Source organism: Melopsittacus undulatus, chromosome 9 (genome assembly GCF_012275295.1).
Source record: "Melopsittacus undulatus isolate bMelUnd1 chromosome 9, bMelUnd1.mat.Z, whole genome shotgun sequence".
NCBI classification, from domain to species: Eukaryota; Metazoa; Chordata; class Aves; order Psittaciformes; family Psittaculidae; genus Melopsittacus; species Melopsittacus undulatus.
Window position 1 is genome coordinate 39,282,163 of NC_047535.1, and position 25,163 is coordinate 39,307,325.

The 25,163-nt window shown below is 59.4% G+C and overlaps 3 protein-coding genes across 13 annotated transcripts in view; all 3 read right to left on the minus strand.

Annotated features, from left to right (window-relative positions):
- Window positions 1-166: 166 nt before the first annotated feature.
- On the minus strand, window positions 167-12,087 carry BRPF1 (bromodomain and PHD finger containing 1). 10 transcript variants are annotated; one of them, XM_005142113.3, is made up of 13 exons: window positions 11,382-12,087; window positions 8,955-9,914; window positions 6,742-6,898; window positions 5,504-5,635; window positions 5,087-5,215; window positions 3,736-4,048; window positions 2,824-3,138; window positions 1,970-2,257; window positions 1,741-1,888; window positions 1,120-1,256; window positions 917-1,035; window positions 653-807; window positions 167-570 (listed from the first exon to the last, which is right to left on the minus strand). In XM_005142113.3, exons 1-13 carry the CDS (start codon window positions 11,975-11,977, stop codon window positions 387-389), a joined length of 3,633 nt encoding a protein of 1,210 aa, XP_005142170.2. In that variant the 5' UTR covers window positions 11,978-12,087; the 3' UTR covers window positions 167-386. The 10 variants fall into 10 exon arrangements, with proteins under 10 accessions (XP_005142170.2, XP_033921997.1, XP_033921998.1 ...); XM_034066106.1 differs by having other exon boundaries at window positions 2,824-3,135; window positions 11,382-12,010; XM_034066107.1 differs by having other exon boundaries at window positions 167-591; window positions 11,382-12,010.
- Window positions 12,088-13,098: 1,011 nt separating this feature from the next.
- Window positions 13,099-19,185, minus strand: CPNE9 (copine family member 9). Its single transcript, XM_034066114.1, has 21 exons — window positions 19,109-19,185; window positions 17,812-17,852; window positions 17,679-17,725; window positions 17,321-17,424; window positions 17,118-17,157; window positions 16,967-16,969; window positions 16,487-16,563; window positions 16,274-16,337; window positions 16,083-16,186; window positions 15,892-15,996; window positions 15,446-15,487; window positions 15,284-15,359; window positions 15,154-15,207; window positions 15,014-15,075; window positions 14,730-14,776; window positions 14,471-14,652; window positions 14,218-14,345; window positions 14,022-14,124; window positions 13,887-13,944; window positions 13,652-13,725; window positions 13,099-13,576 (listed from the first exon to the last, which is right to left on the minus strand). The coding sequence occupies exons 1-21, from the start codon at window positions 19,183-19,185 to the stop codon at window positions 13,424-13,426; spliced, it is 1,641 nt and encodes a 546-aa protein (XP_033922005.1). The 3' UTR covers window positions 13,099-13,423.
- Window positions 19,186-19,611: 426 nt separating this feature from the next.
- The window catches only part of MTMR14 (myotubularin related protein 14), a 28,966-nt gene continuing 23,414 nt past the window's right edge, over window positions 19,612-25,163 (minus strand). The window contains exons 18-19 of one of the 2 annotated variants that reach the window (XM_034066437.1): window positions 23,095-23,250; window positions 19,612-19,981 (exon numbers count right to left, since the gene is read on the minus strand). In XM_034066437.1, the coding sequence (XP_033922328.1) occupies window positions 19,804-19,981; window positions 23,095-23,250 (334 nt within the window). In that variant the 3' untranslated portion in view covers window positions 19,612-19,803. The remainder of the gene's footprint in view (window positions 19,982-23,094; window positions 23,251-25,163) is intronic. The other variant, XM_034066438.1, reaches the window with a different exon arrangement.

Sequence of the window (25,163 nt, forward strand, 5' to 3'; positions counted from 1 at the left end):
GAAGCGTGGTCCGCCCCTTCCCGTTTCCCGTTCCCCGCTCCCGTTCGTTCCCGTTCCCGTTCCCCGCTCCCGTTCGTTCCCGTTCCCGTTCCCCGCTCCCGTTCCCCGCTCGCAGGGGAGGTTTTTATTTTCTAAGAATCAATAGATTTCTTTTTTCTTCCTTCAAAATAAATACAAACAACGTCCGAACGCGGGGCCGGCCGGGGGCTGGGGGGGGGCGCGTGTGTGCAGCCGGAACACAGCAACGGCGGGGCGCGGCGGGAGCGGGCACCGGGACGGCGACATCCAAGCCCGGCGGGTGCAGACCAGCTGCACGGGGACCCCCCCCCCCCCGAGCCCCGTTTGCCCTGAGATTCGGCGGGGAGCGGCCGTCGGGGGGGCCCCGCTCAGTCGCTCTCGCTGGAGTCGCTGCTCTGCTCGCCCTGCACCTTGTTGCGGTGCTGCATGGCGCGGTGGTAGGCGATCTGCACCGACTTACGGATGTTGGACTTCCGACCTTCCAGCATTTTTTCCTTATCCAGGTCTTGGTTCACCCCCAGTGGTACCAGTTTGGTCCTGGGCAACCACTGCCTGCGGGGAATGGGGCAAAACCTCGTTTGAGGGTTACAATCGTCTCCGGTTGCCCCCCTCCCACAACAGCCCCCGGCCTTACCAAGTGCGCTTGTTGTCAAAGAAGAGGACAAGGTAGAGGTGCTCGCGTGCTTCCTGAGTCATCTGCTCCCCCAGCTTCAGCACCTCCAAGGGGGGCACGGGGATGGGGACGCCATGGTGGAACATGCCTTCCCGCGGCATCTTGGGGTCGATGATCTGCAGGGATAACAGGGGGAGCACTGAATAGAATGATGGGGACCCCCCCAGCGCCACTCTGCGGGACTGAGGGAGCCCTGATGGTGTGCGAGTGGCCGCTGGTACTCACCAGCGCGGGGTAGGAGGGGTACCCCCGGCACTTCGCCCACACCAGATCCAGAGCATCCAGGGAGGAATCCTCATCCTCGGAGAGCCAGCCCGCACCACGGCCCATGCCCTTGCGCACCACTGTGCCGGAGGAGAGGGGGGTTAGAGGAGAGTCAGCTGCTGCCACCCTGGGTGACAGTGATGGCCCCCAGCCACCCCACTTACTGCCATGCCCCACGCCTCGCCCCGTGCCCACGGAGTAGGATTCGTTCTCTGTCCCCGACGTGTCCTCGCTGCTGTCCTCCGGGAAGTTCACTCGGGAGAAGGAGGGTTTCCCTCGGCCCTGCTTGGAGGGTGTTGTGCTGCGAGAGACAGAGCAGGGCTGTCAGCAGGAGCCTGGAGGGACACTGGGGCTCATGGGCTCCAACCACTGGTCATAGCACTGGGAAGGACTTGGCAAGGATGGTGCTTCCGCTGGGGCTCTCCCAGTTTCACCCAGTTTTCTGGTGCAGACCCTCACCCCATCTCACCCATGAAGACCCAAAAGACAAACATGGCTCCGAAACAGAGCCATGGGCAGGAAGGATCCTGCAGGAGCTGGCTGCTAGAAGTGCCAAGAGGGAATTCCTGGTTCACACTCCCCACTAGCCCTTTGCTGCACACTCACCTTTAGGTTTTACACTATAAAAAGGCACAAACCCCACAGCTTTCTAGGGTTTACCTAACAGCAGCCAGGCTGCAGGAGAGTGAATGGGACTGGGACCACCAAATGGGTTCCTCATGCAGCAGCTCAAGGCTCAGAGCCACTCAGTGCCCCCCCTGGGCAGCCCCCATCAGGGCCGGTACCTGGTGCGGTCCGAGGCAGCACTGCTGCTGCTGCTGCTGCTGGACTCGGAGTCGGAGCTGCTCCGGGGCAGGTTGCAGTCGTTGCGGTACACCAGGAAGCTCTTCTTCACCGGCTGGTTCCCGCTGCTGAAACCATTGGCTGGCAGATCTGCAAAGCACCAAAGAGCATTAGAACCCCACAGGGCCCCGTCAGCCACCCGGCTGCATGGGGGGGCCCTGCTGCACACACCCATGGGAGCATCTTCAGTGGACTTGTCGCTGTCACTGTCTGAGCTGGAGCTGGGCCGTGGGCTTCGCCCTCGCTTCCTTTGCCGCTGGGAGGAGCCCATGATGGGGAGCTGGGGGGGCCCAATGGGGCTGTTCCCGTGCCCAGGAGTGATCTGGCTGTCTCTGTTCTTCGGGGGGCGGCCTGGGCGCTTTGGAGGACCTGCAGTTTTAGGGTTCTTCTTGGAGAAGAGCACTGAGGTCCTCCTGCCAACTTCATGGGCTGGGGTGGAAGAGGAATTGGGACCCAGACCTGGAAAAGGAAGAGAAGGTGTCAGCTGCAGCCCGTGGCTCTTGCAGGAACCACACAGCAGCAGCATCAAAGAATAGTTTAATTTCTTGGGAATGTTATCCCAGAAGATCCTCCATCCTGAGCTTTGCCTGCACCCCCAGGGAGAAGCTATCCAGTCTGCCAGCAGTAAAAGCCAGATGGAGACATCAAAGAGCATTCCACCAGCCAGCAATGCCCTCCTGTCTCCCAGGCAATCTCAAAGCAGGAGTCAAGATCAGGAAGGAAGCAGCTGAAAAACTCCACTGCACCCTTGATAGACAAAGGCCCTGAACACTTCCTACTTGCCAAAGAGCCTGGATGAAGTCAAAGATCTGCTTAGGGAAGCAGAACTGGGATGCAGAGATGGCAAACCCTCAGTGGTACCAGGCAGCTCTGCCTGGAGCTTTTGCTGTGCTCCCCATGAGCATCTCCACCCTGGAGGCAGAGAGCTGGTGGCTGGCACTTGAGGGCATTTGGAGCTCATCAACTGGGGCTGCTGCAATCCCACCCTGTGCCCCATCCAGGCAGGAAGGACACTGCAGAGGTACCTTTGCCCGTCTCCTGGCTGCTGCTCTCCTCGGCAGCACTGTCTGTCTGCAGGTCCTTCTCGCAGGGGTTGTGTGACTGCAGGCCCCCCCTGGCCGAGGAGCTGTGCCGCTCCAGCCCATCCCGGCCCAGGTCCCGGGGGTGGGCCAGCTTCCTGCGCAGGACTGTGATCTCCTTCTTGATCATCTTGGCGCGGCGGGAGCGGCCGATGCTCTGCTTGCCAGCGTTGACCTCATCCAGCCGCTCCAGCAGGATCTTCAGCTGCTCCTCCAAAGGCAGGTGCTTCTGGTTCTCCGAGAGCAGCAGCCGCACATCTTCTGGGGAACAAAGAGGAGCAGATGGATGAAAGAAAACTGGGAACTCTTTGGAGCTACTCTGCCTGAAAGGGCAGGCTTCCCACAGAGGGAAGTAGCTGAGATGGCACCAAACACTTGTGAACATGGGAAGTTATCCTAAAAGACCTGGAGAAGGAGCCCCGTAGGAAGCAAGGTGGGGAAACCAGCCTGAGAATGCCAGGGTTCCCATAATCTAGGGCAAGGACACAGAAGGAAAAAGAGAGGGCGGTTGTAACAGGAAGAACAAAAGACAAAAGGCACCTGAATCATTACAAAGCAGGGAAGTTCCCTGTCTGAGCCTATCTTGTGCTGGAGCACGGAAAAGAGGACTGTAAAAGGACCCTTCTCGGACAAGCTGTACCTGGTGGTGCTCACCACTGCCCAGACACAAGCAGAACTACAGCCATGGAGCCAGTGAGCTCTGGCTGAGGGGTATCAGGAGCTGTGTAGCAGCCAGCAAAGCCCACAACGGGGGGAAAGGGGAAGCACTCGGCTCTGACAACAGGGGGTTCAGTCCTTCCAGCCAGGCTGGAGCCTCCGAGCAGCCCTCATAGCCCAGGACAGGGAATGAGAACCCACCATCCTCGATGTCCTGGACCTGAGCCTCTTCCGCCGTTACGCAGTGAGGGAAGTGCATGCCTGTCTCAAAGTCAATGCCCATCTTCTCAGCCTGGCGGCGAGCCTGCCGCAGCACAGCACCTCCCTGCTCCCGCAGGCGGATGGCTGCCCGGTAGAAGATGGTGTCTTTGGCGTTGTACTTCAAACAGTTGTTGATGATCAGGTTGAAATCCTCCTCGAAGTCGTCGAAGTTCAGGTAGCGATAGGCTTCCAGGTTTTGTTTCATTGTCTGAAAGTCCATCGGCTTCTTGATGTGATCCAGGTAGTCCGGGACCTGCGTGAGGAAAGAGGCAGAGCTAAGAGCCTGGGAGCCAGCCTCAGCATTACCTGCTCCAAGAAAACAGTGGTTAAAGGAATGAGGTATCACTCCCTGTGTTGTGCCCAAATGCACATCGGGGAATGCCGTCTGCTTGTGCAGCTTGAGGAACAGCAACGCCTCCGGAGCAGGAGCCCATGTGCTGTGCTCAACCTGCTAGAGCAGATACGCGCTCTGAGGCGGATTTTACAGCTCCAGTGCACTTGCCAGCATCCCGTCCTCTCCTCCTGTCTGCAGGCAGCTGGGATACAGTATGCTCCATGGCATTCCCTGAGGGATGAAGCTGCAAGCTCAGCCCCCAGGGTGAGGGTGACTGCAGACAGGTAAACCAGACCTGGCTGCAGGGGAGACTGTGCAGCATTCCCCCCAGCTCTGCTGGGACACCTCCGTGCTGATCTGCCTGCAGTCTGAGAGTCAAACCCCTTCCTGTGCTCTGCTCAATGCATCACCTAGCAGAGGCCTTCAGGAGAGGACAGGTAAGAGTGTGCTGCCTGCATTCTTGCCTTCCCAACGGGAATGCCCAGCTGCTCACAGACACCAGGGAGACATCAGCAATATGTGAAGAGCTGAGTAATGTGCTCCAGCCAACACCAGCTCAGCTCTCAGAGGGGCTTTTCTGCAGAGCCCCCTCACCACAAGAGAGACCTTGAGGTGCTGGAACAGGGCCAGAGTAGGGCAACAGAGCTGGTGCAGGGCCTGGAGCACAAGAGAGATGGGGAACGGCTGAGGGACCTGGGGGATTCAGTCTGGAGAAGAGAAGGCTCAGGGGGGACCTGATTGCTCCCTAAAGTGCCTGACAGGAAGATGGAGCCAAGAGGGGCTGGGCTCTGCTCCCAAGGAACAAGGGATGGGACAAGAGGAAACAGCCTCAAGCTGCACCAGAGGAGGTTTAGATGGAGATGCAGCACCTGGGCAGCCCTTGGCACGAGCAAGGGACGAGTTGGAGTCAAGTATAAATCTGGGAGAGGGGGTTCTTACTTCGTAGATTTCTGTTACCTCAGACAGAGGGACCGGCTCGCTGAAGATGTTGCCTGTGTCTTTCTCCTGCAGCTGCTCAAGCGTCTTGCGGAGCAGGATGAGGAAGGGGGTCAGCTGCATCTCCAGTGCTACCTGCTGCACCTTGATCTGAAACAGAGCAACAGAGGGGCTGAGCCCCTGCCCAGCAGCAGGGACAGTCCCTGGGAGCAGCGGTGCAGAGCTGCAGGACAGGGGCTGCTCCTCAGCCCTGTGTGTGGGGAGCAGAGGTGTACACCAGCTCCAGCACATCCCACCTCAGCCTTGCAGAGCAGCCACCTTCACTCAGAGCCACCGGGGCAGGGCGCAGCACGGCTGAGGGCACCCGCACACCCCTTACAGCGCTCTGAAGAGCTGCCCATGCTCATGCCCACCCCAAGGAGGACACCGAGTCGTTACCGTCTCTCTCTTGAGCTTCTCCCGCTTGCGGATCAGCTCCACCAGCAAGCGTGCGCGCTCTAGGTCATGGCGGAGGCGCTGCCATGACTTCAGCTGCTCCTTCAGGGCCCAGTTCTTATCCTCAGTGTCTCTCTGCGGGAACATCAGAGACCATGAGCTGACGGGAGATGTGTTCCCATCTCCACCTTCCTGACCGTGTGCTGGGGCTCCTCCCTGGCAAAAGGAACCAGCATGTTTGACCCTCTGGTTTAGCAAAGGTCCCACTTCCCTTGTCGTAACCTAAGTGTGTGGCTCAAAAACAGACTGACCTCTAACCAGAGTGAAATACCTGCTCCCTGGTAACCAAGCCCTTAGGATGGCAGGAGGTGGACATCCCCAGCCTCTGGGAATACTGTTCCTAACACAGCTGCCCAAGAGCACAGAATAACACCAGGGTCTGCGTTGCTGGTCAGAGCTCCAGCAAAGGGCAACAGGGCAAAAAGGGAACATAGCTCTGGTTGCTTTCACTTCTGGAGCACCAAAAAATGCCAGCTTTTATTCTGCCACAGCCAAAGACGAGCAGAAGCAGCATCAACCCTCCTCTAGTAAATACAAGTGAGAGGGGGCAAAGGCAGGAGAATCCCCTGCCTGGTCACAGGCCTCAAAAGGCCCAGGAAGAAAGAGTTGGAGCTCAGACAAGGAGCCAGAAGGAAAATCTTCCTCTCTGGCATCAACGACTTCACATCTGTGAAGCAGTGACTAAGGGCTGAGGCAGACAGTGGGCTGGAAGCAGCACCCACAGGGAGTGCTCCTGGAGCGGTTTCAGGAACTGGGAGTGAGGCCTTGGATCTTTCCAGAGTGTTTGTGGAGCTCTCAGCCACCCCTCTCAACACTCACTGTGGAGCAGCCTCAGACTAGAGCCACTGTGACAGGTTTGCCATCACCACCGGCTAAATGAGGGCACAAGGCAGGAGCTAACTCTGCAGAGCAGCACGAAAGGGCAGGATTCCCTTCCTGTGGCAGGCTGCCAGTGCTGCCTGGCACATCTCTCAACACAGAGAGCATGAAGTGAAGCAGCAAAAGCAGCTGGGGCTGTCCTCGTTGGGGCTGCCCTTCCTCACACCCCTGACCCCCTTCTGCGCCTGCAGGCAGCACATGCAAAGCAAAGGCTCTGGGCCCACAGCTCCAAAGGAAGGCACAGGAAGCACACGTGCACACACAGGCAGGGTCCCTGCAGCACCCCAGCAAGCAGCCCTTACCTGGTCACAGTTCCTTTGGGACTGCAAGTGTGTCTGGAGGCGGCGGAGCAGGGGGACACCATTGCGGGACTGTCTCTTCAGGGTCCAGTAGCTGTGCAGCCTCTGCATGAACTGGCTCTTCCTCTGGATGGTTAAACGGTTTGTGATCTTGCTGAGCCTGGAGGAGGGAGAGGAACCCCAGAGCCCATCAGCGAGGCAAGCCTGGGGAGAGGGAGCAGCGAGGCCACCCGAGGGCAGCTGAGGAGCTCCTGGGGCTGAGGACACCCTTTCCCATGGCAGGAACTGTTGTACTGTGAAGTGACACAGGGCAGCTGCTCCCCGAGTCACTCACAATGGGGAACACCAGGTAACATCCAAAACAGACTTTTCCCTTCTACTTCCTGCCAACTTTTGGGCAAAAGGCTGGGACAGTTCAGGGTACAACACATCTGTATGAGGGGCTGGATCTTTAACAGCCCCACAGTCCCCAAGACCATGAGCATTATGGCACTGTTATCCCCAGACCATTATTTACCTGGCTGAGGACCACTCACATTGACAAAGGCCCTGGACAGATGTTACCAGACAAATTCAAGCCCCAGAGAGCCTGTAATTTGACCAAACCTGGCAGAGTGAAGGGGGAACAGGAGGCACAAGCACAACAGAGCTCCTGTCTGACCCCATAGCACCACAGAAGGGACCCTCCTGCTGCCTACAACAGTAGAAAGCCTGGAGGGGCTGGGACAGCCTTGTTCTGTAAAGCTGGACTATTGGGAAGCTGAAGGGATAAAGCTCCAGCATCACCTCCACACCCCACAGGGGATGACCTGACCTGCATCTGCATCAGCTAAAGAGGCCAGGGAAGGCAGCCTCATGTGCCATCACTGGCCAAGCACAGCTCCCACAGGAAGACATTTGGCATCCTGGCAACAGCCCTTGAAGAATAATTAATCCCAACAGGAAGGCCTGGGGAGAGGTTAACAGCTTCTAGATCAGTGTGGGATTCACTGTGAGCACAATGATAGCAGCAAGAGCCTCCGAACTGCCTGCCAGTGAACCACATGTGAGGAAAGAGGCTCCAGCTACAGAGCAACCCCGAGTGAGCACAAACAAACATATGGTTAGGATATAAGCAGACTGTGGCAAAAAGCTGCAAGGTGACAGCAAGACCCAAAACCATCTTAAGGGTGTTTGTGCCTTCCTGTGAGCCCTCAGGGTTGGGATGTGACAGAAACACGACCCCTGGCAAGGCCCCAAGTACCTTCCTGTGCTGTGAAGCCAGCCTCAGGACAGTTGTGACCCTCATAGGCAGGAGTCCTGGGCCTCTTAAGACACCCCTTGCAGTCCTGCATCCCACTGCTCCCTGGCCCTGAGGCAGAGCCACTGCCTGCAACAGGCATAAAATGCTGAGGAAGCCCAGCAGAGGGTAGGATGAGCTGTGCACAGGAATCCCAACACAAGACCTCTTTGCTCCAGGGCCAAAACAACCCCTGGGGTCAGCCCATTTCCCAGGCCTGAATCGCTCCCACACCTCCCTCTTTTCCCCAGCACAGCCCCAGGAGAATCAGAGAATCATGGAATGGTTTGGGTTGGAAGGGACCTTAAAGCTCCTCAAGCTCCAACCTCTGCCACGGGCAGGGACCCCTTCCACTGGAGCAGCTGCTCCAAGCCCCTGTGTCCAACCTGGCCTTGAGCACTGCCAGGGATGGGGCAGCCACAGCTTCTCTGGGCACCCTGTGCCAGCGCCTCAGCACCCTCACAGGGAAGAGCTTCTGCCTAAGAGCTCATCTCAATCTCCTTTCTTTCAGCTTAAAACCATTCTCCCTTTGCCCTATCACTACATGTGCTTGTAAAAACCCAAACAAGCCTCAGCAGAAAGTTCCCTCCTCCCTGCCTGATTTACTCCAGCGCCTGAGGTCAGCACAACAGGAAAGGAGTGCCGGGAATCCCCAGCTGCTTCCTGACACATCCAGCCAAGTTCTTTCTCTGCCATTACACTAACAGCAGCTATTTCCTGCCCCGCTGAGGGCCCAGGAACCTCTGAAGGGCAGCACATCTCTGCCTCTCTGCAGGACTCCCAAAGGAAAGCACCAACAGCCCTATCAGAGAGCAAGGTGAAAACTGTGTGAGAAGCTAAGGAGAGGAACAACATAACATCCTTGTGGAAAGTGGGACATGAGGCATGGAGAAAGGGAGAAGCTTCTCCACAGTGAAGGGAGGGCAGGGGGTCATACCTATGCGGGGGGATGCAGGGCACAGACACCACGGGTGCCGCAGCTCGTTTCTCCGCCAGGATCTTCCTCGCTTTCTTCATCTTGATCCTTGACTTGGCCTTTGCCTTTTTGACCTTCTCAGAGCTCCAGCCCTTGCCCTCCTCCTCCTCCTCCTCGTCCTCCTCCTCGCCCTCGCTGTGGGACAGGGCTGGCAGCCTGCGCACGGAGCCCGGCGGGGTGTGGATGTCGCAGTAGGCAGTTTTGCGCACACTGAAGGAGGTGCCATTGGCTCCTGTCTCCCGCACAGGCTCCATCTTCATGTAGAGCCCGGCCTGCTGGGCGCAGGTGACATGAAAGGCTGTGTAGCAGTTGGCTTTGTGACACTGGATGCAAGCCCCAGAACCACGCTGCTTGCAGATGTAACAGGTCAGCTTCCAGCGCGCAGGCGGTATGTGCTCAATGCTGTCAATGGGCTCCAGGAAGACAGTGTTGGCAAAGCACACCTCCGGGATCCACAGGGCACACACCACGTGTGCCCAGCGCCCGTCGTCCGTTTGCTTGAAGGCCCCCCCCTTGTTTGGGCAGAGGGCACAGTCCACGGCCCGTGAGGGTGACTGCAGGCACCGTCTGCAGAGCCACTGTCCCTCCGGGATGTAGGGCACCCCATAGCACTCCTGGTGCACAGCCAGGTTGCACATGTCGCAGAAGAGGATGACGTTGCTGTTCTGACACTCCCCGTCGTTGCAGATGCAGCAGACGGCGTCCTCGTCCACCAAGGCGTTCGGATCCCCCTTGTTGTGGCTCTCAAAGTAGGACTCCTTCTCCAGCCTGTCCATCAGGTACTCAAAGATCTCCTGGGGAATGGGACTCACGCCTTCGGTCTTCCGACGCTCATTCATGATGTCCAGCCAGATGTAATCTTCCTCATCCATGTCATACTCCACCTCCTCATCCAGCTCCTCTGCTGACTTCTCGATGTACCTGGAACAAAGCACAGGAGGGTGAGGGCACAGACAGCGGGGACTGGAGCTGCTGAACTGCAGCTCCTGCAAACGGGGGAAGGTTTAAATGCTCTGGCCAAGCTGTAAATCAACACAAACCAAACAGGGATAACGCAGGAATGTGCAGAAGCACCCTGAGCAGTACATCGGGCACAACACAGACAAAACAACTCAGCTAATGGGTGAGGTACAGGCCTTGGGGACTTATCAGCACAAGACTGGAGCCTGCACAAGAGTGGAGTGTGCACAAGACACCAAGTAGGTGTCAGATGCTCTGGAGACAGCGGCCTTGTGCCCAAGACACAACAGCAACCAGGGATGGAGGAACCATGTTCTGTTATCTCTCACAGGGGAGCTTTCACTCCGACTGCGGGTGGGGGATGTTATTTCATAGAAACACTGAACTGTTTTGGTTAGAAGGGACCTTAAAGCTCATCCAGCTCCAACCCCTGCCACAGGCAGGGACCCCTTCCACTGGAGCAGCTGCTCCAAGCCCCTGTGTCCAACCTGGCCTTGAACACTGCCAGGGATGGGGCAGCCACAGCTTCTCTGGGCACCCTGTGCCAGCGCCTCAGCACCCTCACAGGGAAGAGCTTCTGCCTAAGAGCTCATCTCAGTCTCCCTTCTGTCAGGTTAAAGCCATTTCCCTTGGCCTGTCCCTACAGGCCCTTGTCCAAAGCCCCTCTCCAGGTTTCCTGCAGCCACTTCAGGCACTGGAGCTGCTCTCAGGTCTCTCCAGAGCCTTCTCTTCTCCAGGCTGAACCAGTCCAGCTCTCTCAGCTGCTGTTCCAACAAGTGACAGCAACCACCCCCCACCATGGCATGAGCAGTGCCAAAGACAGCTCAGGGGGAGGCTTCTTTTCTAACATCCTGACCCAAAATAACATCATTATCTCATCCCTGGAACATGGTGCCAGTGCCCACCTGGGCCATAGTGACCAGGACAGCTGGGGTGGCCACATGAATGTTACTCTGGTTCACTATTAACTCCCTGCTTGACAGATTATTTGATTCCCAAACCACTCATGGAATCAAAAGAGATTTAAGTCTGACAACAGACACATCACACAGGTACCCTTGGTACTAGGGGGCTCTAGAGCTACCCCAGCACACCCCCAGTGAGTAGTGTGGGAGGCAGAGGGACACATTTGGGTCTTGTTATGATCATATGCACTGTCCCAGTAAGGAAAGAGTACAGCAATCAAACTGTGAGCAATGACATGAGCAGCAACCAAGAGCTCTGCAGGCGCACAGACCCCTCAAAACCAGAGTGTGACAGCAGACAGAGCTCCAGGAGCCTGAGGCCACGGGATGACAGCTCTGCAGGCCCCGGTGGAGGCAGGCAGAGACCATTTCCACAAGCCACAGACAAGCTGCCTGTGCACAGTGAGGCTGACTCTGCCTCCAAACCCAAGGCAGGAGTGGGAGCAGCGTGGGAGGCACCTACCTGTAGTAGGACGTGGGGCGCGGTGGGGCGTCTGGGGTGTCCTGCTCCAGCTCCCGGTACACCACCTCGGGCAGCTTGGGAGTGGTGCCAGCCGAGGCGTTGTGGTGATGGTGGTTGGAATCCTTACGCTTCTCCTTGTTCTTGTGCTTGCCGGATTTCTGCGGGACGCTCGGGGTCTCCGTGTTCTCCTTATTGCTCCCGTTCTCGGGCACCTCCTCGGGCACCTCCTCATCCTCGGACACCACATCCAGGTTATCGAAGATGCTGATGCGATGGACGCGGCCGTGCAGATCCACCTCCACCATGCGCTGGGCTTGAGCATAGGTCATCACCTCCCTGCCCGGAGACTGGGAGGTCTCGGAGGGGCTGGGGGACTGCTTGTTGGCGGCGCGGGCCTGCCGCCCCTTCTTCTTGTGCTTGCGCAGAGGGGTGTGCTGCGGCGGCGGCGGGTTGTCGTGGTCATAGTGGTACAGGTGGTACTCGATGCCGCTGTAGCTCTTGTAGATCTTGCGGCAGGTGCCCACCGGGCACTCGTACGGGGGTTTGGTGGCCCGCAGGTTGTGGCAGAAAGTCTTCACGTCGAAGTCTACGCCCATGGCGAGCGGGGGGCTGAGGGGGCGCTCAGCGGGGGCGCCAGGCCCAGGCCAAGGCCAGGCCCGGCCGCTTCCCCCCCGCCTCGGCCCCGCCGCCCCCTGCCCGGCGCCCCGCCCGCCCTCCCTCCCTCCTCTGCCTGCGGGGCCGCGCTCACCGGACCGGGGCCGCTCTCAGCGGGCGGGTGCGGGCGGAGGCTCCATGGGCAGCGGCGGCGGCGGCGGGCCCGGGGCGCCCGCAACAATGGAGGCTGCGGCGGCGCCTGGCGCGGGGCGGCCGCTGGGTAAAGCGCCGCAACGCCCTTAGCAACCGCACTTTCGACACGGGCCGGCCGGGCTCGGGCAGCGGGCGGCGGGGAGCGGAGGGAGGCGAAGGAGGGCGGCGGGAGCGTGGCGAGGAAAGGGGAGGCCGCGGGAGGAGCGGCGGGGGCCGGGCTTGGGCCTCGCTGCCTGAGGCGAATCTGCCGTCCTGAATCACAGGCACTGGGGGCCGCGCCCGGGAGCCCCGCCCCGGTCCCCCGCTACCCGAACGGTGCGGCCCCGGTTCAGTCTGTTACTGATGGTCGGTACCGGGGTACTGACCCCACCGATCCCCCCTTCATCCCCCGGTTCAGCCTGTTACTGATGGTCGGTACTGGGTACTGACCCCACCGATCCCCCCTTCATCCCCCGGTTCAGCCTGTTACTGATGGTCGGTACCGGGTACTGACCCCACCGATCCCCCCTTCATCCCCCGTTTCAGACTGCTACTGATGGTCGGTACCGGGTACTGACCCCACCGATCCCCCCTTCATCCCCCGGTTCAGTCTGTTACTGATGGTCGGTACCGGGATACAGACCCCACCGAGCAGCCCCGGTATCCTCCGGCACGACACAGCCCCGGTTAGCCTGTTACTGACAGCCGGTACCACGGTACAGACCCCGTCGAGCCGTCACGGAGCAGCCCCGGTTCACCCGTTTATTGACAGTCGGTACCGCGGTACAGACCCGTCGAGCCGCCCCGGCACCCCCCGGTGACTCCCTCCCCTCGGCTGCGGGGCGGGCTGTGGGGCAGGCAGGAGCGGGGCGCAGGCAGGAGTGGGGCACAGGCAGGAATGGGGCGCAGGCAGGAGCAAGGCAAAGCCCCATGTATCTATAGGGCTGAGCCCCCCCGGCATGCAGCCAGCCCCAGGGCCGGCCTCCAGCCCCCCGGGGGACACACATACACAGTGGCTCCCCACCAACCGGGCCCCGCGCTGCCGAGGGACGGTGCAGTCCAAGCCAGCCCCGTTGTGCCAAGGCATTGCTTTGTACTGGGGCCGTCCAGCCCCATATTGGCCAGAAGATGGGGGTCTCAACCCCATTCACCAGCTGATTATCGGCCTTGTTGGGGGCACATCGCCATGGCTAAGCCCTGGCCACCGTCGGAAGGAGGTGACACATGTCCTGGTCCCCATATGGCACATGAAGCAGCTATTGGGGGTCTGCCCGGCGAGGCTTGATGTCACGGGTCTTCATATAGGACAGGAGCTGCTCAGGGATCTCAGCCAGCACATCCTTGGCCAAACGGGCCATGCTCAGCACTTGGTTCCCAGAGTCATCCACGTAATCCCGAAACGGCACAAACTTGGAGGGAAAGGAGGTTGTTTGTATCCTGGTTGGAAACATCAGCATCGTTCTCATGTGGTGGGACTGGGTTACCTGTACAATGTCCCTCTCGGCGTATCGTCCTCGGTAAGACACCCGGACCTCGTCACCATCCAGCTCCTCCATGGCTGTGGGGTGATAGTTAGGGTCATTGAGCACCAGTAGGGTGGTCATAGGGGATGGAAACATCATCCCTTCCTCTGGGACGCCGACGTACGTCGGCGTCCCAGAGGAAGGGATGATGTTTCCATCCCGTTTCCATCCCCATTCCCCATTGTCCCCAACTCACCCTCAAACTCAGCCGGACCCACTCCCACAATGATGATGGACATGGGCAATGCAGAAGCCTGTGGAGCAGAGGCAGGGTGGCAGTAGAGGTAGCACCGAGTGTAGCTTTTACCCAAGGTGACAACAGAGCACTCACGGTGACGATGGCTTCCTTGGTCTGCAGCATGTCGGAGATGACACCATCAGTGATGATGAGGAGGACGTGGTACTGCGAGCCGTCAGTCACTTGGGCGGCTGTCCTATGGGGGGACAAGGAGTTGGATCCCTCCAGCACTATGAGAGCAAAGTGGCATTTGGGGTCAGCAAAAGGGACAGAGTCACCCAGTGCTCACCCTGCAACCTGGTTGATGACTGGGGCGAAGTTGGTGGGACCATAGAGCTGGACTGTGCGCAGGCTCTGCAGGTAGGACTCCAGCACGCCCTCAATGCCAGCACAGCTTGGGTTGTCCATGTTGTTGTTCTGAAGGATAAGGATGGGCACTTGGAATAGGATCAACGCTCCTGATGTTATCCAATGCAGGATGCAGTCGTGGTGCTTCCCTTCCCCACCATGGCCACCCCCTAGCCGGGAGATCTGGGTCCTACCAATGGGAACTGGTGGGAGATCTTGCCGTCGGGTGGGATTTTGGCACCGAAGCCATAGGCAGGGAAGAGCTTGTCGCTGTCGTAGTCCTGGATGATTTCCCCCACCGCCTTCAGCGCCAGTGCATAGGCACTCAGCTGGTAGGGGCTCGCGTAGTGCAGCGAGGTGGGATGTGATGGCATCCCTGCGGCACAGCACCCATCAGCACCCGCCCCACAGCCACAGGGGCTCCCCTGCGCACCCCACACTGGCTGCACTCACCGTTGGAGGCCGTGAAGTCGATGGCAACGGTGAAATTGAGCTGCGTCCTTATGGGGAAGGGGAGAGCAAGGGAGGCTGCCGGCCCCACAGCACAGTGTGGCCTTGTCCCCCCATCCAGGACTTACTGCCTGAGTCTCCCTTCCCCAGCCAGCCCTCTACAGCCCGGGAACCCCATCCTGCACCACCACCCCCTTGTCACCCCAAGCTGCACCTACACCATCACCACTGTCCTAGCCCCATGGGGGGGGTCTCAGGGAGCCGGGGGGCACCCAGCCCCCACTCACCCGCCCCGGATGTAGTCAACGAAGGTGAATTCGGACTCGACGGAGAAGGAGAGCAGCGTCACCTGTGGGAATGGGGGGTCAGACCTGAACCCTGCCCTCAGCACACACAACTGGGGGGGGGCAGACCCAGCCCCACTCACGGTGCCGGAGTTCACGTATTTCTTCTTCTTGCACTTCTTCCTGGGGTTCAGCACCTATGGGAGCAGGACTGGGTCAGCCCCGGCATGTGTGGGGTGCCCCATAGCCCCCCCGCTTTGCCCACTGCCCTACCTCATACACTGTGAACTGGCTCTGTGCTCGGGACAGCTCCCGGTAGCTGGTGGCAAACTCCCCAATGAAGTCGTGGCTGCGGGAGGAGCATGGGGTCAGCGTGCCCAGGCACCCCGGTGAGGGGCACCCCATGTGCCCCCCACCCCACGGGCACAGCCTCACCTCCCATCCCGGTCCCAGTCGTACACATCGATCTTCACTGTCCTGAAAGCAAAGGTGGGCAGTGGGTGAGCTGCCAGCCTGGCTGGTACAGCCCCTGCCTTGAACCCCCCCAGGTATGGGGACAGCCAGCCCTGCGGCCAGCACCCTGCCTGCAGGCAGGCAGAGCAGCTCTGCCGGGAGGGAAGAGGGAAATTTGGGTCATGGCGGGGGCCCTGGAAAGGAGGGGGATGCCTTTATGTAATTTGGGTTGCAAAAGAGGAGAAAATAAACCCAATAAGGACCCAATTCTGAGCTGCCTGTCGCTGAGGAGAGACGCTCACATCCTGAGATGCTCACACCCTAAGAGAGGCTCACACCTTAAAGAAGCTTACACCCTGAGAGAAGCTCATACCCTAAAAGATGCTCATACCCTAAGAGATGCTCAAACCCTATCCCCATCCCCATACCGGTCGTAGTCGCCGTTGCAGAGGGCTCGCACGGGGATGGTGAAGGGCTGCCACACCGGGTTGAGCGTGTTCTTCACCACCTCTGTCTTGTGGCAGATGGTGAAGCTGTGGGGAAGGGGCAGGCTTGGGATGTGCTGCAGGATAAGGGTAAGGCCGGCACCGCATCCAGCCCCCCATGCCCCGGTGCTCACGTGCCGTCCTCGTTGCTGCGGTAGAAGACGAGGAAGGGGTCGGATTTTCCAAAGAAGTCCTTCTTGTCCAGCTTGTTGGCGCACAGCTGCATGGTGACGATGTCCTGGGGACAGGGACATCGCTGCTGGATGCTCCTGCACCAACAGCCACACAGCCCCTGCCTTGCGGGTACCAGGACATCAGCACTCACCCGGCAGTTGCTCAGCTCCTCGGCCAGCAGCAGGATGGTCCCACACCGCTTCCCTGGGACACCCCTGGCACCAGAGGATCTCGCTCAGCTCGGGGACAAGGAGGATGGGACAGGGGCAGGAGGTGGGGATGGGGGTCACGGTGCTTGGCAGCAGGGAGGGGTGGCAGGGACATGGTGTGGGACCCCCCATTGCCCCACCAAGGGGGCACTCACGTGAGGGGTCTCTCCAGGCGGCCCCGCTGGGACCCGATCACCTCTCCCAGGGCCACAAATGCCTGTCCCAGGAAGTCCTGTCCCCAAACACACTGTGAGAGCCGGGGACTCCTGTCGTGCTCCCCACAATCACACCCAGCCCTCATCTCCCCCTCCAACCAGGGACCTTGCTGCGGGGACACACACAGTGTCCTGAACACACCCTGTGCCCCAAGAGCCAGCCCTGCACCCATCCAGTGCCCCCAGGTGTCCCCTCTCTGTGCTCTGAACTCATCCTGTGCCCCCCCCAACCACCCCACATGCCCTGGACCCATCCCTCCAGCACCACCCCATATTCCCCAAACCCATCCTGCACCCCTTGAGCCACCCTGCACCCCCATGGTGTGTCCTATCCCCATCCTGCACCCTGCCCCACCAGGCACCCCAATGAGGACCATGTTCCCAGGGCAGAACAGGGGCTGGTGCATGGTGAGCACCTACCTTCTGCCAGTCCCCATGGGGCATGGAGAGATGGAGAAGCAGGTTAGAGCCCTCCGAGGGGCATTCCCCTGACAGCACCCACATTGGGCACAGCCTGGGGGTACCCCACCACGGTGTCACCCCAGGGTGTCACTGCACATCCTGCTCTCACCTGCTTTAAGATGGAGCAGCTCTTGGAGTCCACATTGTAGCTGGTGATGGGAGAGGAGAGCCTTGAGCCGGTGCCTGAGGGATGCCCTGACATGCAGCCCTGCTTCCCACCCATCCAGGCTTTTCCCTGCCATATCCTTATTATCCTTGCTTATTACCGACTCGGTGCCTTGCTCCACCCCAACTGGAGCTGCTCTTACTCACACATCGAAGCGGAGGTTTTGCTTCTCCTCAAAGTAGTAGTCAAGGACAAACTTGCGCACAAAGTCGGGGTTCAGGGTGTTATCGATCACCTCGGTGCGCCCAAACTGCAGGGAGAGAGGTGAGAGCAGATCCCCCCGGAGCCCTCCCCATCCCTGCTGCCCCGGCAGTAATCCTGGTGTGGGATTAGGGCTGCCGGCACAGCCGCATCATTATCATGGACATGGAGGGATCATTAGCAGGGATGCGGTGGCCATATGGGCCTGTTTAACCCAGGCGGGGATTAGCCAGGAGCAGGGACACTGGTGGTGGCACACGGCTGGGAGCCCTGCAGGCACACGGTGATGGGGTCTGTGCTCACCTCCTTCCACTCGCTGCTGCCTGAGCCCTGCACGAAGAGGACCACCACTGTGGAGAGAGGAGCAGAGCCATGCCATTGTGCCATGCCGTGCCAGGCTGTGCCAGTCCATGCCCTTCCTGTCCCTGCCACCCACCTGGGTCAGACTTGGAGAAGGTGTCCATGTCCAGCAGGTTCCTGGAGGGACAGAGCCATGCATGAGCCGTGCCACCACCCAGCCCCACAGCAGCTCCCCATTGACCATGGGATATCACCACACCAGAAGGCCACGCTGGCACCTTTGGGGGACACACTGGTTCCCACTGCAGGGTTTGGTGGGACAGCAGCACGAGCGAGGAGCAGTGTCCCCAGCGCTGACAATGATTGAACATGACAGAGAGCCATTTAGAAGATTAAACCTTCCCCTGTGCCGCCGGCACCGGCGGAGTGCCCACTGTGGCTAATGGCAGGGGGCAGGACTGGGAAGAAAGAGACACTTGGAGCAGGGGCTGGGCAGCTCCGAGCCCTCCACAGCTGCCAGCAGAGCCATTGATCACTGCCCTTCGCGCAGTGTGACACTGGAAAGTGCCAGTGGCTGCAAGTGCCTGCGAGCGGCTCCGCTGGGATCCTTCCTGCACACAGGGTGGGCTGGAGCATGGCTGGGGGCTCAGCCATGGCACACAGGGCACAGACCCCCCCCTAGGCTTCCCCAGCAGCCCTGAGCCCTTGCCGGGCTGTGAAACTGAATCCTGCCCATGCTTTGGGGCATCTCCAGGAGTGAATCCTGGCTCCTGCCTGGAGTTGCCAGGCCCCACAGCCCCACTGCCCAAAGGGGCTGTCAGGGGCAGACCGGAGTTTGCAGGGGTTGGGGCTTTATGGGGCAGCCACCAGCGTTTCCTGACTCCCTGCACGGTGATGCTGGTGCTGGTCCCCGCGGGCAGGACCCCCGGCTGCGGGCAGCGAGGGCAGCGGTACCGTGCCGGGGCTATATTTAGCCACTGACACTGCTCAGCAGCCACTGCTTGCCCCATGGACCCACCAGAGCACCGAGCAGCACCTCTCCTATAGCCCCCGTCCAGCGCTGCCCCACTGCTGGCCCCGGCGCCTCGCACGGAGCTGGCAGCACGGGCAGAGCCGGGGAGCTGCCCGCAGCCGACACCGACCCCTGCGAGCACCGCGCTGAGCGGGGCCACCGGACACCCCAGCCCCGGTGCGAGCAGCGGGTCCCGCCGAGCCCCCGAGCCTGGTGCCGCATCCCACGGGACCCCGCGGCGCGGACGGGACCTCTCCCCACGGGTGCAAACCGAGTGTTCAGCTGTGCCCACGGAGCGAGGGGGACCCGGAGCCCTCTCCTTCCATCTCCCGAGCCCGGGGAGCCGCGGGATGCTGCGGGACAGGGCACCCCGCAGCGCGGACACCAACCCCCGCCCCGGCCCGCCCGGCTCCCGGCTCACCGGCAGGACACGGTGAGCTCCACCTTGGTACCCGGCACGCTGCCGGTCGCCGGTTCCAGCGCTCCCGGAGACGCCATCCCCGCCCGGGCGCCGCCGCTGCTCCGCGCCGCCTCCTCCCCCGCCGCCGAGGCGGGCGCGCCCGGGGGCGGGCACGGTACAGCACAGCACAGCACGGTATAGCACAGCACGGTACAACACAGAGCCCCGGCCCCGCCGGCAGCACCGCCCCGGGGACCGGCACCCGTGATCGGCCCGACCCGCGACGGCTCAGCCCCAGAGGGACCCCCCGGCCGGGGCTGCGGACCCAGCTCCGCTCCCCAGCCCGGTCCAGCGCCGGTTCATCCCCCCCTCCCCACCCTCCTCTCCATCCCATCCCATCCCCGCCCCGCCCGGGGCTCCCTCCCGGTCCCGGCTCGGTGCTATTTCGGTGCCGCGGCTCCCGGAGCGTGGGCCGGGCTATTAATAGCGAGCTCCCGCCGCCCGAACCCAGACAGGAGGCAGGAGAGGGCACAGCTCGGGGGGTTTACTGGGGGGATTTACAGCAGAGATGGGCCAGACCCCCCCGAGCCCCCAGCCCCAGGCAGGGGGATGCCGGTGTTGGGTGCTGCAGGTGCCCGCACCAAGAAGAGGGGTCCCAGGGCTTGGCCAAGGATGGGTCCTGCCAGCCCCGGTTGTCCAGGCACTGGTTCCTGTGCTCAGAGGGTGCTGCTGCCTCTCAGTCCCACACCTCGCACGAACTGCTCAAGGAGGCCCCCGATGGCCCCTGAGGGGCTGGGGGGCACAGCCTTGAGGCCAATGGTGCGGCTGTAGCTGGCCAGGAAGGAGGAACGCACTTCTTCCAGTCGGGACTCGCGGTCGCTCGCCGACACCAGCCTAGGAGAGAGAAGGAGGATGTTAGCAAGGCCAGCATCCCTCTCCCTATCCCTATCCCAGCTCTCGCTCCCAGTGTGGGGCAGGATGCTGGCAGCAGGGCTGGGGCTCTGTCCACAGCATCAACAGGGCTGTGGTGCTCAGCTGGTAACGGTGGCCAAGGCAGCAACAGTTCCAAAAGGCTCCACTAGAGCAGTTGCCTCCATGACTTGTCCAACACAACCCAATGCTCTCCCATGGAGCCTCTCAGCCCCCAAGCTCCAGCTCCCCCCTTGGTCTCCTCCTTCACCACCCCCCAGGTTTCTCCCATCACAACCACAGTGCTCCGAGGACATGGCTCATACAGAAAGTGCTGCCTTCCCCACACCGGTGTCAGCACCTGCGCCAGCTCCCTCCCCTCCTCACTCAACATTGCCAGATGGAGCCGGGCCACATGTGCCATGTCTGGACAATCACTTCCAACCTGTTTGTGGCCATCCCTCAAGTCCACTGGCCCCAGCACAGCCCGCAGTGAGGAAGGGGTGATGAGAGGAGGCAGAGAAGGTGACAAAAGCCCCAAGGAGGGCTCCAGCTGTGGAAAGAGGAGAGCTGAGCGGTTTCACGTCTGCTCTCTGCAAACAGGAGGGCTGTGTGCAGAGTAGGGCACGGCTTCCCCCAGGACCTGCTCTCCTCTCTAGCTCATCCATGCATCTGCCTGTGGGCAGGGGGATGAGAGCAGAGGGAAAGAGATTATTTCAGCCGAGGGAACAGGCAGAAAGCAAGACCAGGGTTCAGAGGTGGCTGTTCCAAGCACTCCGGTCCGTGCTGCAGCGATGCACCGGTGGTTCCCAGGGAGAACAAGCCATTCCTCAAAGGTCACTCCAAGGGCACAGTGCGAACCTTCCCCATCAAATATTCTCTTTAATCTCTCCAGCGCCTGGGCTGGCTATAAATTGGCACAGCTCATTTGAATGGAAGTGTTAACCACCCACAGCCAACAGCTTCGGTCCGGAAACAGCAGCAAGAGGATCTGGTGGGAGGGCTATAAACAGCAAGCGGTGCCGAGGCAGCCAACCAGGCCGCTGTTTACAGTGTCTGATAATAAAGAGAAGACAGAGGGCAAAGGGAAAAAAAAATAGAGGCAACACATCTAAACACATTAAAAAGATGCTTTTTCGGCAACCTAATTAGGACGTGGAACTCACAAACCTGCCGGCAGTAAAAATAAGCTGCAGGGAAGCAGGACTTGTTTGTATCCGAGTGGAGTGATCTTATATGTCACAGGCAGAGGTAAGCGAGGGCGTGCAGCCGCTGGGTCCCGTGTTTGCTGGCTCTCGCACCTCTTTCCAGGGCAGGTTTGGTATTTAGGTTTTTAGGTTTCTTTCCTAGAGTGAGACGCTCTGAGGTCAAGGAGCCTGGCACTGCCTGCCACCGAGCCCTGCAGGCTGGGTGCAGTGGGCTTGCAGCAGTTCAAGCAGGGAGGCAGGTCCTGCTTCCCTGCCAAACTCTGCCCTGCTACACTTCCTACCCGCTCGTCTGCAGCTTGGGGTGCAGGATGAGAGGAGGCTGTCAAAGCCCCAGCTCAAAGTAAGCCCTGACAAGCCCCACACAAGCACAAGTAGGCTGTGACAAGCGTACCTTCGTGGAGCTGCTGCCAGCTGAGATGTAAAGTGGGAACTTAAATGGAATTTAATTTTCCAAACCCCTCATACTGTGCTGGGCTGTGAAAAACTGGGATAAAGCCCAGAGCCACAATGGGCTCCTGAGCAAACAGAGCTGATGCAGAGCTGAGAGAGAGGAGAGGCCCTGGGTTAAGCTCAACACAGCGCCCCTGGGAACATCCCATCCCTTCCACACAGCGCCTGGTCCAGCACCCACTGAGTGGTGCCTACAGCACCCCACAGCTCTAGTGAGGGGCTGAAGAGGGCAGAGCACTTGCAGCACTGCTGCTGTTCCCCTCCCTTTGAAGCTCACTGTCCCAAGCACCACATGTGCCCATGGTCTCACAGCACAGGCAGATTCAGAGCTCAACTTCCATTCATGTTTCTCTACCCAATTCCCTATTCTGACGTTAGATCCAGCTCCAAGAGCAGCAACAACTCGCTGGTGATCAGCACTGCCAGATGCAGGACACAGTAAAGCAGTCACTAATTCAGATGCTCATCCTTCTCCAAACAACTGCAGGAGCAGCTCAGTGTATCCGGAGGAAAGCAGGAGACCAAATCCCAGCCAGGCTATGTCCACATCTCTTGTGACATTTTCCTCTGCCAATTAATGGGTCTTGTATCTTCACCATAACCTGGGGGCAGCTGCTCAGTGGCGCAGACACATAAGAAGGCAGTTCTATGCCTGTCCCACAGCGATGTTGGTTTTCACATCACTTGCCCTCTGCCTCCAAAGCATGTACTTGGACCTTGGTACGGGACTGCCAGGTCTGTCAGCACAGCTCTTGCCCAGCTAACAAGCAGCAGCTCCTCATCTGCCATTTCAGTTTCCTGATTGAGAGGTTGCAGCCTGAAGGCACAAGCCAAGGTTCTCCTCTAACAGCAATTAAAGCGCATCTCCACAAAGCTTCCACAGAGGTGGCTTTCTATTTGGAGAAGAACATTGCCCCCCAGCCATTTTACATGGCAGGATGCAGGGTTTCTACTGCTCTGCATTGGCCACATGCAGCCCCTGCAAATGATGCTGTGTGGTCAGCCAAAACTGGGGCTACAGAAGAAAAGCCCCTCTCTTATTGCAGCGAGGATCTGACCCCAGCGGGGAGATGGAGATGAGCAAGATCCAAAAGCAAGGAAATCTGGGTTAGCAGTCCTGTCCTGACAAGCATGCATCCTCAAATGCACTTAATCATGCCCAAATTCAGCATCTTCAGGGAAGAAAGAAAAGCCTCTTCTTCCTACAGAAAGCAAAGTGCCCCCCAATCATTAGGTAGAGGAAACGCTGGTTTCTTCCCAGTTCAGCATAAGCAAAGAGTGCTCAGCGATGGAATTTGTGGATGGAAAGCATGGAGGCAGGGAAGACAGGACAGTTGGTTAACTGTCTTCTTCGAAAGTGCCATGGTGATCAAGTTCCAGCGCTCGCAGTCAGCCGAGAGAGTGCCCCGAGGAGAGAGATGCTGCGTTTGAGACACTTACAGGCAAGTGCTCGGGAGCTCATCCGGGAAGCTGCAAGGGAGAGAGGCGTCCGCGCTCAGGATTGCCTGCTCCCGAATGCTGCCGCACCCTGTCACCATCTGCCAGCTCCCAAAGTCCGTGGAAACGGAAGATCCGGGCAGAGAGGGGTCCCCCGATCTGCGGCAGAGAGAGAGGGACACGGTGCCGTCAGTCAGGTCAGAGCCACAGCCTTTACCAGCCGGCAGCACTGACACCCGGCACCAGGTGTAACATGCAGCTCTGCTGGGCCCCCGGCCAGGCCTGTCCTTTGAAAGCCAAGGCAGAGCCAAGCTGGCTCCAGAGCAGCGGGAGCTGGACAGAGGCAGCGGGAAGCAGATGGCCATGCAGAGTGTGAAACCCGTTAGTGAGATGCAACAGCGTGTCCTGCCCCAAATCCCTCGCGGATGGGGACGTTGTGCTCTACAAGGGGCATCCCCCTGTGGCTCGTTGTAGCTGTTAGCACATCCCAGGGCAGCGGCGAGGCCTGATGGAGAATCAAGGTTCTGCTTGGTTAGTGCTGAAAAAGAGTTATTGATGCTTGGTCCATTAGAAAACAGCTCAGTCTGGAGGAACTAACACCAGAGCTGAACAGAGCCAGTCACTGCTCCAGATGTCCCCAAGGCACCACCCCAGCATCTGCAGATCTTTTCAATCCTGTGTAAGAATGGACTGCACCAGAAACGAGGTGGCAAAACATCTTTAGGATAGGAAAAATAGCCAAGGGGGGATAACTGTTTGACGTATGCAGCCTCCCACCAGGAGAGAAGGAAGCATGAAATCCTGTAACTGAATCTGAGGAGTCCCTCCAAAACCGCAGAGAGGGCACAATCACTTGTGACAACCCAGAGCTCCCGGCTTCTGGGGAGCAAGCAATTACTGAGCCCTGCTGCAGAGCAGTGTACATGGCTGGAAGCACAGCCTGTGGCAGCCCAGCTCAATTACACATTCCCAAGATCTTCTGGATAATTCATCGGAGATGTGCTGGGCAGGGAGCAGTGCTCCAGCTCCAGCTCTGCTGGGCCAGGTACTTGCACGCTGTCTTCGCAGCTAAGAATAGCAGTGGCGCACTGCAGCTGCTCCCCAAGGGACCAGGAGAGCAGCTACACAGACAGGATCTCCCACAGCAAGAAGGGCCTCAGAGAGGCTGGAAGGGAAGGCTGGGAAAGGGATGCACAGCAGGAGGCCTATTTGCCATCTCGGTCTAATTCCAAGCCTGCCCTTTAACTGGTCTGATCAATACAGCTGAGTTTGAGAAGTCTGAAACACGGTTCTGAGCTCCTCGTCTACAGCTTCCCATGGTGGGGATGATGCTCCTGCAGCTGCAGTTCCAGGGCTCTGGAAGTTCAGGCTCTGGAAGGGCAGCGCAGCAGCAAACAGGAAGAGCAGAGCTTCACCTGCCCCGCACAGCTCTTGTCCTCTGGCTGCTGGATGAACTGAGGGGTGAGCTTCAGAGCCCTTCATGCAAAAAGCTGTTTATCCTGGAGCATGAAATGCCGCAGCAAGACCAAGGGTGTTTCCCTGAAGGCAGAACTGCAGCAGATACTGTTAGAAAGACCTTTTGGAGATCTGTCAGGAATAACCTTCCTTTGGGTGCAGGAATTCATAAGGGAAAGGGAGCAGCTGCTCAGTGACATCTATCCCTCTCCCTGCCTTTGGGAGAGAAAGCCAAGGAACTCAGTGTGAAGGAGGAGAGCAGGCAGAGTGCTTGGGCTCAGAGCACAGTGCCATCCTGGAAGCACAGTGGGAAGAGTGCAGGAAGCCAGGGAGAAGCTTCAGTGCAGAGGGAAGAGGAGGATGTCACCTCCCTGACAGTACAGCACAGCCAGAAAGGAGAACCAGGAGTGTAAGAATTTGAGCTAAAGCAGTAAAGAAGGCGACAGGCAACAGGCTCAGGCTGAAAGGAGCCAGGGACATGATTCTGTCAGAAAAGTAATGGTTGCTGAGCAGAGGAGAGGTTTGGGGCCAGGCAAAACCAAACGTTTTGAAGAGGGTAAGTGGGAGGCAGAGGAAGGCTTGGGCTACAGCAGGATCTCCCTCTGACAGAGGCAGTA

What these genes read in the sequence shown, in the direction of transcription:
- BRPF1 (XM_034066099.1), bottom strand. Translation starts at nt 11,977, where the DNA reads ATGGGCGTAGACTTCGACGTGAAGACTTTCTGCCACAACCTGCGGGCC. An exon ending in CACTGAAGATGCTCCCATGG is followed by an intron (nt 1,889 to 1,969) that starts GTGTGTGCAGCA and finishes GGTGCTTTGCAG; the next exon opens with ATCTGCCAGCCAATGGTTTC. An exon ending in TTTGACAACAAGCGCACTTG is followed by an intron (nt 571 to 652) that starts GTAAGGCCGGGG and finishes CATTCCCCGCAG; the next exon opens with GCAGTGGTTGCCCAGGACCA.
- CPNE9 (XM_034066114.1), bottom strand. Translation starts at nt 19,185, where the DNA reads ATGGCGTCTCCGGGAGCGCTGGAACCGGCGACCGGCAGCGTGCCGGGT. An exon ending in CAAAACCTCCGCTTCGATGT is followed by an intron (nt 17,158 to 17,320) that starts GTGAGTAAGAGC and finishes TCCCATCACCAG; the next exon opens with CTACAATGTGGACTCCAAGA. An exon ending in CGCCTGGAGAGACCCCTCAC is followed by an intron (nt 16,338 to 16,486) that starts GTGAGTGCCCCC and finishes CTCTGGTGCCAG; the next exon opens with GGGTGTCCCAGGGAAGCGGT.